General features: G+C 44.4%; 1 protein-coding gene across 4 annotated transcripts in view; it reads left to right on the forward strand.

Moving 5' to 3' along the window:
- Positions 1 to 5,094: 5,094 nt before the first annotated feature.
- TAF7 (TATA-box binding protein associated factor 7) overlaps positions 5,095 to 14,825 on the forward strand; it is a 37,783-nt gene continuing 28,052 nt past the window's right edge. Inside the window, exons 1-3 of one of the 4 annotated variants that reach the window (XM_068250145.1) lie at positions 5,095 to 5,268; positions 9,910 to 9,951; positions 14,268 to 14,341. In XM_068250145.1, coding sequence (XP_068106246.1) covers positions 9,939 to 9,951; positions 14,268 to 14,341 — 87 coding nt within the window. In that variant the 5' untranslated portion in view covers positions 5,095 to 5,268; positions 9,910 to 9,938. The other 3 variants (XM_068250142.1, XM_068250144.1, XM_068250146.1) reach the window with 3 other exon arrangements.

Raw genomic sequence — 14,825 nt, forward strand, 5'->3', positions numbered from 1 at the left:
AAGTTAATTCCTAAAATTGGCCCTAGACTATGATAGATATTGGACATATGACTTTAGTAGGGATTAGGCTGTGAGCCCCTCAGAGGGACAGTCAGTGACATGACTATGTACTCTGTAAAATGAGGCAGAAAAGGTCAGCAGTATATAAATGCATAATAATAATAATAATAATAATAATAATATAGGACATTAGACTATAACTATGGGAGGATTAGATTGTGAGTTCCACTGAGTACAGTCAGTGACATGACTATGTACTCTGTAAAGTGCTGCAGAAGATGTCAGTGCTATATAAATACATAATAATATGGTAGGACATTAGACTATGGTAAGATTAGATTGTGAGCTCTGCTGAGTACAGTCACTGAAATGACTATGTACTCTGCAAAGCGTTGTAGATGTCAGTGCTATATACAGGATCTTCTCAAAAAAATAGCATATTGTGATAAAGTTCATTATTTTCTGTAATGCACTGATAAACATTAGACTATCATATATTTTAGATTCAAATACACACAACTGAAGTAGTTCAAGCCTTTTATTGTTTTAATATTGATGATTTGGGCATACAGCTCATGAAAACCCAAATTTCCTATCTCAAAAAATTAGCATATTTCATCCGACCAATAAAAGAAAAGTGTTTTTAAAACAAAAAAAGTCAACCTTCAAATAATTATGTTCAGTTATGCACTCAATACTTGGTCGGGAATCCTTTTGCAGAAATGACTGCTTCAGTGCGGCGTGGCATGGAGGCAAACATTATTATGTTTTCATTTTCTATTTGTTTTTATTTATTAATATTTTATTTATTTTTATTTCTATTACACTTATTCTTATTTACTCTATTATGGATGGTCTTTATATACTATACACAACAGCTATTTAGATTCACCGCTTTACAGATTATATGACAGTATGTGTTCCCTTCAACATCTTGTGTATTCATATTGATGTGGCCTGTCTCTTTAGCCTGGTCCCTCTCTATACATGTCCTTGCCGTTCGCCGCTGCGCCTCCCTGATTGGCGTGCTCGTTGCCATGGGGACGCGGCGAAGCAGACGCCTGCGGGCTGACGTGGACGCACGTGGGGCGCTACGTACGCTTAGCCCTATTGGCTTACCTTTCATCATGCGTACTATTATGCGACCCGTGCGTTCCACGCCATGACCCGCAAGTGGCCAGCCGTGATTGGCTCGCCTGGTCACAAGGCGTCTGCGGCGCTTGCGCTTCAATGCGGACACTCTACCCGCCTTGTGGAGTGGAGGGGTCCGCTATTGGCTGCGGGTGTTCCTGTCGGGTGGGCGGATAGTGGCAGTTGCGACCAGGATGTGACAGGTGAGTGTGCCTGTTTCCTATAGGCCAGATTCTTCTTATGCAGTTCCCCATCAGGTCCTCTGATTAAGATAGGACCTGTGATTGGTTTAAATTATAATGGCCACTGATTGGTTTACTAGCTAGTGGGTATGTATAGATTCTTGTGAATTAATGCATGTATCTCAGACTGCCACTTGCTTGAGAAAGAGAAACATCTCGAAACGACGCATTTGATGTGACAGCCTGTATCTATGGACACCTAATAAAGAGCATAAATACTACGGATGGTGCCGTCTTCATCTTTGCATCTCCTCTGAGGACAGTGACATGACTTTATACACTGAAAAGTGCTGCAGAAGATGTCAGTGCTTTATAATTACAAAATATTAATATGGTAGGACATAGGACTATGGTAGGATCAGATTGTGAGCCTCTCCGTGGGCAGTCAGTGACATGACTAAGTACTCTGCAATGTGCTGCTGGAGATGTCAGTGCTAAATACATACATAATAATAATAATATGAGGGGACATTAGACATGGATTATGGTAGGGATTAGATTGTGATCTCCTCTGAGGACAGTCAGTGACATGACTAAGTACTCTGTAAAGTGCTACAGAAGATGTCAGTGCTATATAAATACATAATAATAATAATACGGTAGGACATTAGACTAGGACTATCATAGAGGTTAGATTGTAAATTCCTCTGAGGACAGTCAGTGATAGGACTATGAACTATGTAAAGTGCTCCATAAAATGTCAGTGCTATAAAGATACACAATAATAGGGTAGTACATTAGACTGTGACTATGGTGGGATTAGACTGTGAGCTTCTCTGAGGACAGTCGGTGATATGACTATGTACTCTGTAAAGTGCTGCAGAAGATGTCACTGCTATATAAATAGATCATAACAATATGGTAGAACATTATACTATGACTATGATAGGAATTAGATTGTGAGCTCCTCTGGAGACAGTCAGTGACATGACTGTGTACTGTATAAAGGGCTGCAAAAGATGTCAGTGCTATATAAAAACACAATATGGTAGGATATTAGACTATGACTATAGTAGGATTAGATTGTGAGCCCCTCTGAGGGCAGTCAGTGACATGACTATGTACTCTAAAGTGAGGCAGAAGATGTCAGTACTATGTAAATGCATAATAATAATATGGTAGGACATTAAACTATGTCTATGGAAGGATTAGATTGTGAGTTCCTCTGAGGACAGCCGGTGACATGACTATGTACTCTGTAAAGTGCTGCAGAAGATGTCAGTGCTATATAAATACATAATATGGTAGGGCATTAGACGATGACTATGGTAGGATTAGATTGTGAGCTCCGCTGAGGACAGTCAGTGAAATGACTGTGTACTCTGCAAAGCGTTGTAGAAGATATCAGTGCTATATAAATACATAATAATAGTATGGTAGGATATTAGACTATGGCCTCGATTCATAAACAGCAGTGCGATAAAAAAAATCTTGTCAGGAAAATACCGCACTCGGTATTTTCCCGGTCTGTGTGCTAATTCATAAAGATTTTCCCAGCTGCCCTTGGAGGTCGGTAAATTACCGCAGCCCATTGAGCGGTAGAGTAGAGCAGTGTCTCGATTCTCTCTTTGCCCTGCAGAAATGACTCACACAGACCGGCTCTCTCCACTGATGACTCAGACAGATGAGTCACATAGTCTTTCCCTGCCTGCTCAAATGATTCACACAGACGGCTCTCTCCACAGATGAATCAAACAGACTTCGGCTCTCTGCACTTTTGCATTCATCAGAGCTGTCAGAGCTGTTGGTAACTTGTTATCGCCTCACCAGAGGTGTCGGTAACTACCGCCAGGCTTACCGCTTGTTGCAGGCTTTATGAATTGACATTTGCTGACAATTTACTGACATGTGTTGTCGGTAACTGCAGCCAAGTCGGTAATTTATCTCCCTGGTCGGTAATGTCAGCTTTTCATGCGGCAACAGCCTTTATGAATTGACATTTTGCTAAGTGGTCGGTAAAGTCTGCTGTTTTCCGCATTACCGCATGAGGTAATGCTTTATGAATCGAGGCCTATGACTATGGTAGGGATTACATTGTGAGCTCCTCTAAGGACAGTGACATGACTTTGTACACTGAAAAGTGCTGCAGAAGATGTCAGTGCTTTATAATTACAAAATATTAATATGGTAGGACATAGGACTATGGTATGATTAGATTGTGAGCCTCTCCGTGGGCAGTCAGTGACATGACTAAGTACTCCGCAAAATGCTGCTGGAGATGTCAGTGCTAAATACATACATAATAATAATATGATGGGACATTAGACATGGATTATGGTAGGGATTAGATTATGAGCTCCTCTGAGGACAGTCAATGACATGACTATTAACTATGTAAAGTGCTCCATAAGATGTCAGTGCTATAAAGATACACAATAGGGTAGTACATTAGACTGTGACTATGGTGGGATTAGACTGTGAGCTTCTCTGAGGACAGTCGGTGATATGACTATGTACTCTGTAAAGTGCTGCAGAAGATGTCACTGTTATATAAATAGATCATAACAATATGGTAGGACATTATACTATGACTATGATAGGAATTAGATTGTGAGCTCCTCTGGAGACAGTCAGTGACATGACTGTGTACTATAAAGGGCTGCAGAAGATGTCAGTGCTATATAAAAACACAATCATATGGTAGGATATTAGACTATGACTATAGTAGGATTAGATTGTGAGCCCCTCTGAGAGCAGTCAGTAACATGAGTATGTACTCTGTAACGTGAGGCAGAAGATGTCACTGTTATGTAAATACATAATAATAATATGGTAGGACATTACACTAGGTCTATGGAAGGATTAAATTGTGAGCTTCTCTGAGGGCAGCCAGTGACATGACTATGTACTCTGTAAAGTGCTGCAGAAGAGATCAGTGCTATATAAATACATAATAATAATGTGGTAGGACATTAGGCTGTGACTATGGTAGGATTAGATTGTGAGCTCCTCTGAGGACAGTCAGTGACATGACTATGTACTCTGTAAAGTGCTGCAGAAGAGATCAGTGCTATATAAATACATAATAATAATATGGTAGGACATTAGACTATAGTAGTATTAGATAGTGAGCTCCTCTGAAGACACTCAGCGACATCCCCATGTACTCTGTAAGGCGCTGTGGAAGATGTCGACATTATATACATACTAAATAAATGTATTGGTGTGGCATGTTGGATTGGTATCTGTAACATCATTAGTGGCTTGTTACAAGAGCTTAATCTAGCAGAAGGGGCTCTTATGAATTTTAACGTTGGCTGTCCCTCTGCTTGCATTTTTAGGTCGTAGTCCTCCATACATCACATATACTACTAATATTTACACTGCTCAGAGCGTCCTCTATTGTGTATATTATGTGCTAGCTCACACCAGGGACAGCTGCCCTGTACCACTGACAGTCTAACAGTGACGCTATAACAGTTCCCATGCTGCGGCAGGAGCACATCTCTCCCCTGTGACGTGTGATAATGACACGGTACAGCCGCAGCCCCTCGCATTGCCCGTCACTGAGGCTGGACTGAGCCCTGCCTGGCTGATAACGCAGGCTGCTTATATCCCCCCACCGCCATGAGAACCCCCCTCATCACAGCAGCACCATCTCCCGCTCCCAACCACCCTCTGCCTGCTCTGCCTCCCGCGTATGACGTAAGCTCGTCTGCGACGACGGCAGTACGGCTTGTTGCCGAGCGACTGACGTCATCTCTGCGCGCCCTATCCAGCTCTGGTTGCCTGACGTCATCCTTGCGCGCCGTTTCCTCTGTGTTTATGCGTTTCAAGGAGCTGCGGTACTGGACCGTGTACCCAGCGAGGCTGCTGTGATCAGGCGACAACTGCCCCTTCCTCCAGTACCGTCTGTGAGTCCGGTGTGTATGCGGAGCTGCCCAGTGACTGCCCTGTGTGTATACAGCTCCTACAGTGTGTGTATATACTGTCTGCATATACTGTGTGCTTGTGCTGCTCTCCCCATTGCATAGCTCCCAACTGTCCCTCTTTGGGAGCCTGTTCCTTTTTCCTCCTCATTTGTCCCTCTTTCAGGACTTTGTCCTTCTTTCTATGTAAATATATATATTTCTCTACTAAAATATGTGTTTGGTTGACTCTAAACTTCATTCCCATTCTTTTTAATTGATATATTACAAATTTTTGAAATGTTAGTGGGAAGGAAAATAAACCAGGATAGAAAGAACCAGTGTGGGTTGAATGAGAAAACAACATATTTTTCTTTACGCTATGCGTGACTAATAGTGTGATGGGGCGTTATTAGGGTTGTGGATTAAGTGTCCCTCTTTCTCATCTCAAAAAGTTAGGAGGTATGCCACTGTTTGTGCACTGCTGGCTGTGTGTGGGGATCCACCACTCATGTATGTGTATAACTGCATTCCACCACCTATATGTACAGTGTGCTGCTCTCCCCACTGTCTGTATAATGCTGACTGTATGCGGGGATCCACCACTCATGTATGTGTATAACTGTGTATAACTGCATTCCACCACCTATATGTACAGTGTGCTGCTCTCCCCACTGTCTGTATAATGCTGACTGTATGCGGGGATCCACCACTCATGTATGTGTATAACTGTATTCCACCACCTGTATGTACAGTGTGCTGCTCTCCCCACTGCCTGTCTGTACGCTGCTGGCTGTATGTGGGGATCCACCCCTCATGTATGTGTATGGCTGTATTACACCACCTGTGTGTACAGTGTGTCTGTGCTGCTCTCCCCACTCACTGTCAGTACACTGCTGGCTGTATGCAAGGATCCACCCCTCATGTATGTGTATGGCTGTATTCCACCACCTGTGTGTACAATGTGCTGCTCTCCCCACTGCCTGTACACTGCAGGCTGTGTGTGGGGATCTACCACTCATGTATGTGTATGGCTGTATTCCACCACCTGTGTGTACAGTGCGCTGCTCTCCCCACTGCCTGTCTGTACGCTGATGGCTGTATGTGGGGATCTACCCCTCATGTATGTGTATGGCTGTATTACACCACCTGTGTGTACAGTGTGTCTGTGCTGCTCTCCCCACTCACTGTCAGTACACTGCTGGCTGTATGCAAGGATCCACCCCTCATGTATGTGTATGGCTGTATTCCACCACCTGTGTGTACAGTGTGCTGCTCTCCCCACTGCCTGTACACTGCAGGCTGTGTGTGGGGATCCACCCCTCATGTATGTGTATGGCTGTATTCCACCACCTGTGTGTACAGTGCTGCTCTCCCTCACTGACTGTGTGTTTGTGTCTCCACCATTCTGTCGATATATATACAGCTTGTATGGGCTTTCTTTATCATCTGTATATGTGTGGGCATTCTCTACTGACTGTATGTGTATGTATATGTATTGCATTTGTGCATGTGCAGCGCTCCTGTGTGCTATGTCTAGTACACTGTCGTGTGTACATATGGGGCTCTTCTTCGTCATCAGTGTTTATAATCTTATTAGTAGCAGTAAACAGGCAGCGTCTGTGGTGCTCGTCTAATTTAGGGGACCCGGCAGGAAACCTCATAAGGAAAATACGCTAATGTTGTTGGATGGACAGCACCGTCTTGAACTGCTATGCTTCAGATAGGTTATTGTAAAATACCCCCACACTATTCAGCCACTCACAACCCTTTGGGCTGTAGAGGGGTGATGTGATTCGAGAACTGCTCTTTAAAGAGAACCCGAGGTGTGTTTAAAGAATGTTATCTGCATACAGAGGCTGGATCTGCCTATACAGCCCAGCCTCTGTTGCTATCCCAAACCCCACTAAGGTCCCCCTGCACTCTGCAATCCCTCATAAATCACAGCTGTGCTGTGAGGCTCTGTTTACATCTGTAGTGTCAGTCTCAGCTGCTCCCCCGCCTCCTGCATAGCCCTGGTCCCTGCCCCCGTCCCTTCCCTCCAATCAGCAGGGAGGGAAGGGATGCAGGCGGGGACTGGAGTTCTGCAGGAGGCGGGGAGAGCAGCAGACTGACACTACAGAGATAAACACAGCCAGCTCTGACAAGCTGTTTGTCAGCAGCATGGCTGTGATTTATGAGGGATTGCAGAGTGCAGGGGGACCTTAGGGGGGTTTGGGATAGCAACAGAGGCTGGGCTGTATAGGCAGATCCAGCCTCTGTATGCAGATAATATTCTTCAAACCCACCTCGGGTTCTCTTTAAAAGGTTTCCTCCTCAGTGTTCTCCCCAGAATTTTTTTTTCCAGCCGGGTGGCATGAAAAAGTAGCCGGGTGGGGCAAGATGAGAGAATGCAGGGCCGGTGCTTCTGTGCACAACTCTGCTTACAGTATAGTAGGAGGTGAGCTGATGGCAGCCGGGTGCTCACCAAAACTAGCCAGGTGGAGCAGCCGGCTAAAAGAGCCTGGGGAAAATACTGCTCCTGGGTCCCCTAAAGTAGACTACTCCATATTTCTCCCATTCTGTTCTCCGTTTATACTACAGAATTGTGGAGTTTTCAGTGTTAAATACCTGATACTGACGTACTTGGGACACGCTTACCTGATCTGACATACTTGGGACACAGGTGACGCTCCACCCCCTCCTCAGGGACACAGTCATGGCCATGTTTCTGAAATTCGGCCTAAGCTCTTCTGCAGCTCGGCATCCACCAATTAGGCTGTGAGTGCCGAGCTGGGGGAGAGCCACAGCAATGCAGTCTGGGGTTGCCAGAGCCTCGACAGAAGTTAGGAGAAGAAATAAAAACTGCCATGGCCGCAATTCTGAACGTGGTGTAGTGATCAGCTACCTGAAGGATTTACGACTGATCGGTTAAAGGGGCACTACAGCGAAAAACTGGAAAATTTAAAATATGTGCAAACATATACAAATAAGAAGTATTTTTTTTTCCAGAGTAAAATGAGCCATGCATTACTTTTCTCCTATGTTGCTGTCACTTACAGTAGGTAGTAGAAATCTGACAGAAGTGACAGGATTTGGACTAGTCCATCTCTTTATAGGGGATTCTCAGGGATATATTTATTTTCAAAAGCACTTAGTGAATGGCAGTTGCTCTGTCCAACTGCCAAGCTGTGTAGGGAGCAGGGAAGCTGGCCAGCATCATTGTTTAATTCCTTTTTTCAGGAATATCTTTATAAAGAATAAAAGCCTTGCTGAGAATCCCCTATGAAGACATGGACTAGTCCAAATCCTGTCACTTCTGTCAGATTTCTACTACCTACTGTAAGTGACAGCAACATAGGAGAAAAGTAATTTATGGCTCATTTTACTCTGGAAAAAAATGAACTTTTTATTTGTATATGTTTGCACATATTTTAAATTTTACAGTTTTTCGCTGTAGTGCCCCTTTAGGTATTTCACCCTGAGATCCTGAAACCCCTGCACCCCACCTCCTGTATCATAAAACAGAGCCTGGCATGGCAGTCTCTGTCTTTTTTACTTTAGCTAAGATTATGTTCAGGATTATTACTGACAAACTGCATATTTGCTGGATTTTAGTTTGGGTCAGATAATGTTATGCACTTGAATTCATTAGTTTGCATAAGATGAATTTGTAAAAGGGAAACCTATGCTGGGTCCTTTTTAGAAGTAACGATCTATTTTACAGTTACTTGCTTTACACCGCAAAGCGGTATAGCAGAGTTTTACTTAAAGAGAGTCTGAAGCGAGAATAGATCTCGCTTCAGACCTCATAGCTAGCAGGGGCATGTGTGCCCCTGCTAAAACGCCGCTATAGCGCGGCTTAACGGGGGTCCCTGTCCCCCCAAACCCCCTCCGAGCAGCGGGGGAGCGCTTCCTGGTTGGGGCAGGGCTAACCGCCGCAGCCCTGCCCCATGCGCGTCTGTCAGACGCGTACCTCCGCCTCTCCCCCGCCCCTCTCAGTCTTCCTTCACTGAAAGGGGCGGGGGAGAGGCGGCGATGCGCGTCTGATAGACGCGACTGGAGGCAGGGCTGCAGCCGTTAGCCCTGCCCCAACCAGGAAGATCAGCTCCAGTGACCTTTTTCCGACCCAGGTTTGCGGGGGGTGGGTTGGGGGTGAAGGGACCGCCGTTAAGCCGCGGGATAGCGGCGTTTTAGCAGGGGCACACGTGCCCCTGCTATATATAAGACCTGAAGCGAGATTTAGTCTCGCTTCAGTGTCTCTTTAAATGCAGGGGCGTAGCAATAGGGGGTGCAGCGGTAGCGACCGCATCGGGGCCCTTGGGCCAGAGGGGCCCCGAATGGCCCTCCCTCAACTACAGTATTAGCTCTATATTGGTCCTGTGCTCATAATAATCATTTATATATATACTTTGAATAGTGGTAATCATTAACAAACTATTCCCCATCCCCTTCTTGCACCTCTGACATTGTAGTTGCCATTGGCAGCTTTTAGTGCGCCGTTTCAATTGCTATGTATAGAGTGCATGGGGGGCCCCATTGTAAAACTTGCATCGGGGCCCACAGCTCCTTAGCTACGCCACTGCTTAAATGATAAACGTGCATAACCTTCTACGTTGTTTTGCAAGAACAAACCATTCCTTAGTAAATGTGATAAGCATTGATATATAACATTATACATTATTAACTTCATTTACTATTTTTTACAGAAATAAGACAAATCAACGCGGGACCCTAAATGACGTCAACAAGTAATGCATTTACATTCTTAAAGACCTTTTTTTACATGAGTAGACCTAGCATAAGAAATGCAGATACAAAAACGTCAGACAAGTCTTAGGTTCTCTCGATTGCTTGTTCTAGGGCCTGAACACCCTAAACTGCATCCTCTACCAACCCCCCAAATCTTGACGTGAACTTTGACTTTTACTTGACTAGGACCACTGGCTGCTCCTGTTCCCTTCCTTTGTTAGAAGGATAATTAAGTTCAATGGAAACCACAGAGAATTTGTTCCAGCCCCCCCAAAAAATGTTTAACTTTTATTACAGAAATATTCAAAAAGTTTTAGTAATATTTAATCATTAATAGGTCTTCACGAACACATATTGTAAACTTTTTATGCTGGTACATCAATCATTTAGCAAATTAGGTAATTTATAATAATAATAATAATAATAATAATAATAATAATAATAATAATAATAATCCGAACATTTATATAGCGCTTTTCTCCTGTCGGACTCAAAGCGCTCAAGAGCTGCAGCCACTGGGACGCGCTCAGGAGGCCACCCTGCAGTGTTAGGGAGTCTTGCCTTGAACTCCCTACTGAATAGGTACTTGACCTAGCCAGGATTCGAACCCTGGTCTCCCATGTCAAAGGCAGAGCCCTTAACCAGTACTCTATTCAGCCACGCCAATTTAAATAGTATTCACTTAAATTCCTTCAAGCCATCTTTGTATTGCATGGGATATTTATGTAAGCCTAACGTGCTAAATGGTATAAGATTACAATACGTGTTATCTTCATGAACATACATTGATGAACACAATTTTCTGATAGTTTTTGTATTATGATGTTAAAACAGTTTTTTGGGACTGAAACAAATTCTCTGTGGTTTTTATTGAACTTTATTGTCCTAACAAAAACAATTGTTCAATTTGGGTGTGACCGATTACCTTATTAACCCTTTAGCAGCCAATTTATTTGAAGGCTTGCTAGTGCTTTAGGCCAATTTTATTTTAGCACATTTTATTTCTTGTTACATTTCCCTGCTTCTAATTAGTACTGCTGTAATGTGCATTCATGGCCACTTGTCAATAGGGGGCAGTTTGAGACAATAACGGAGAACTTATGCTTTCAGTTTCTATTTTTTTCTGCTAGTAAAGAGAGATCAAATCATTCCAAGAATTTACAGCACGAGTTCTGCTGGCTGAGGTCAAAAGCACTCCACTTATCTCAAACAAGATAACACTCTATTGAGGCTGCTATTGGGTTAAGGATATGTTTCTTTCTCATTTGTTGAAAAAGAATCTCCCAAATACGCTATACCTCGTTCCTTTCCTGGCATGTTCACCATGCTGGAGCAAAGCTGATGTCTCCACCCCTGGAGCATAGTGAGCTGGATGGATAGGTTTTACGGGGCTCTTGAACAGCATCATTGGCAGGTGGTCATGCATTCATACCACTTGCAGTCTCCATTCATTGCACTGAATGAGTCGGCATGCAGGATTGGGCAGAGATTCATACAGCAGCACATTTAGGGAACGGACTGCAAAGCACAAGCAATGCTTACTACATAATGTCCGACACATTTATCAAACGCATGCGATGCAGACCCGTACTGGAGAGCGCTGGTGAGAGTGAGACCTAAGCTATGCAAATATTACAAACTACTCTGGTTTGAAATTCCTTATATATATATATATATATATATATATATATATATATATATATATATATATATATATATATATATATATATATATATATATATATATATATATATATATATATATGATTTTATTTATTTATTTTTTGTCTTGAAAGGAATACTGGGGAAAAAAAAAAAAAAAAAAAGAGCCCTTGGGAGGGTGAAGCCTCTGGATCCTAATGAGGCGTCCCCTGTTGTCCTAAGTCTCGGGACCCAGTGCTGGCAGCCCCCGAAAACTTGTCATCTGTGGCGCTTGTACAGAAGCAGCTGCAATATTTACCTTCTGTGCTCCTGCACAGGCGCTGTAGCCCGGTTCACATTAGCGTTTTGGTTTTTTTTGCGAATCGGAACCGGAACGTATACTGTACAAACGGAACGGATGTGAAAGGATCCAATGTTAACCTATGGATCCATTCACATGCATCTGTTGGTACGGATACGTTGCCCAGCGGAACGGATTTGGACAAAAAATACTGCAGCATTGGAGCAATGGGAAACACTAGTGAAGAAACAGACCATTCCACTGGGGATGGGGGCATGTGCCGATGTGAATCTAGCGACGGGAGGGTGGGGAAGGGTGCAGCAGCCGGGCGGGTGGGCTAGGAAGGGTTTATACGTACCTAATTTTCAGTAGTAGCCAGCGGTAGAGGCTTCCGTCTTCTTCTGTGACTAGTCACATGATGCGCTGTGTAGTCACAGCGGAGGAAGAGGAAGCCTCTACCGCCGGCTACTACAGAAGATTAGGGATGTATTTACTGAGCGAAAACTGATCCGATCAATGATTGATCAGATCCGTTTTCATTATGTGAACCGGGCCACAGACTGAGCCATCCAGATCCGGTGAAGCGGAGACCAGCTCTGCTCACCGGATCCTTTTGGCTAAGAACGCTAATGTGAACCGGACCTTTCCGATGGGCTCCGATGGAAATAGCTGAATTGGGTTCGGTCTACTGCATAGGGACGAGTCTGCTGCCCGCGCAGTAAAGCACACCTAATCAGGCTCGGCTACTTCCGCCGGAGCCCATCGGAAAGCCGCTATTGCGTCTGCACAGGAGCAGAAAAGGTAGATAGTGACATGTCTTCTATTCGAGGGCTGCCGGCACTGGATCTCCAAGGCTGAAGAGGATGGGGGGGGTCTCATTAGGATCCAGGGCTTCCCCTCCCAATATAAGTACCACCCCAGGGGAAGCTTTCTTTATTGCAGATTAACTTGACATTCTATAAAGATATGTACAGCACATGGATGTGGAAACTGCAAACACAAAACACTCAGGGCCTGTTTCCACTACACGCAGATTGGATGCAGAAAAACCGACTCCAACGAATGCCTATGGACCTGTTTCCACTAAACGCGATTTTCCTGATGCAGATTTTCCCATAGGCATTCAATGGAGTCAGTTTTTCTGCATCCAATCTGCGTGTAGTGGAAACAGGCCCTAATAGTATTGACAATGCCTGTTAATTTACATCTAGAGAGGGTTAATGAGGTGCAAATCTGAGTTGATGCTGAATTATGTCACTTCTGTAGGCGGAGTTTATGCAGCCTGAAAATGGATCATTTGAATTCCACCTTGGAGGGATTTGATTGGTGTATTTTCAGGCAGCATCCATGCCTATATACTTATACATCCTATATCGATAGCAAAACTTTGAGCTTCTTGGGGGATTGTCAGTACTAGGGATGGTCAAAGAGATGCAAATAACTTTGAGTTGATGCAGGATTATGCAAATTTGTATGCAAACATGTGCAGCGTGAAACTAAGGGTGCGTACAGACATGCGACTATAGTCGTTTAAAACGATCGTTACCGACTGCATTGCCCGACGATCGTTCGTAAAAAGTGCACGAACGATCATTAAAACGACCGACCAACGAGATATGTCGTTGGTAAAGAACGATCCATTCTGCCAGATCTTTTCCAACGACCATCGTTCAAAAAGTAAGGTCTGTACAACGATCGGTCGTTGATCGTTCGTTCTCAAAGCTTTGCACATGCTCAAACAGTTCTTTTTGACACTTGTGTTTGAAATCAGTTTATACATCATGTTGCGCACGCAACGCTCGTTCCAAGATCGTTCGTACACGAACGATGTTCAAAGTAGCTTTTCTTCAAACGATCATCGGCCGATACCTCCTTTAACATCGTTCGTCGTTCAGAACGAACGATCGTTATCGTATGTCTGTACGTACCCTAAGTCAATCAAATCCAACATTATTTTGCATCTCATTGACCATCCCTATTAGGAACAGCTTTGTAGAACACTGTGTAGTGCATTTATAGAGCACAAGGGTGCTGATTTTTGCGTATTTCAACATCAATGTTGAATACTGCTCCCGGCCGCGCTCCCCTCCATGTATTAGCACAGCCACGCTGTGCAGTAACAAAGTAAGGCCTGCATAGTAGCTTGAAGGCGCTCTTTTCTCTCTGCATGAGTGACTACTGTGCTGGTGCGGGCCGTACTTGGTGCCTGCGAAGGGGAACCCGGCTGTGAAGATGGAGAGGGTCCCTGCAGTGGAGGACCCAGGTGCTTCCCTCTACAGTGGTATCTTTTTTTTTTTTTTTAAACCATTTTGTGTGTTTCACCCATTTATTTTAAAAATATGCCTGTAAGCTTCTGTATTTTTCTGCCTACAGAACAGAAGACATCGCGCAATAAAGAGGATGCGCCGCATGAATTGGAAAGCCAGTTTGTTTTGAGGCTTCCCCAGGTATAAGGACACTAAGAAGCAAAACATTGTGCTATTTATTAAAGAAAACCTGAAACTAAAAAAAGTTACAGGTTCTCACCTCAGATGGGGGAAGCCTCCAAATGCTATCGAGGCTTCCCCTGTCCTCCTGTGTCCCACGGCGGTCTCGCTGTGCCCCTCCAAACAGTGAGGGTGTAAATATTTACCTTCCCGGCTCCAGCGCAGGTGCAGTATCGGCTCTCCGCTCGGAGATAGGCGGAAATAGCCGGTCGCTGTTGGCCCGCTCTACTGCGCAGGCGCAAGTCTCCTGCACTTGCATAGTAGAGAGGACCCGACAGAGATCGGCTATTTCCACCTATCTCCGTGTGGAGAGCTGCAACAGCGCCCCCCCTGGAGCCAGGGAAGGTAAATATAGCACCCTTTGTCAGGCTTGTCAAGTGAGGATTGCGGGAGACTTTGGGGGGGCCAGCGCTGGACTGCCTGCAGCTACAGGGGTGAGGAAGCC

The sequence above is a fragment of the Hyperolius riggenbachi genome, chromosome 8 (assembly GCF_040937935.1).
Source record: "Hyperolius riggenbachi isolate aHypRig1 chromosome 8, aHypRig1.pri, whole genome shotgun sequence".
Classification (NCBI taxonomy): Eukaryota; Metazoa; Chordata; class Amphibia; order Anura; family Hyperoliidae; genus Hyperolius; species Hyperolius riggenbachi.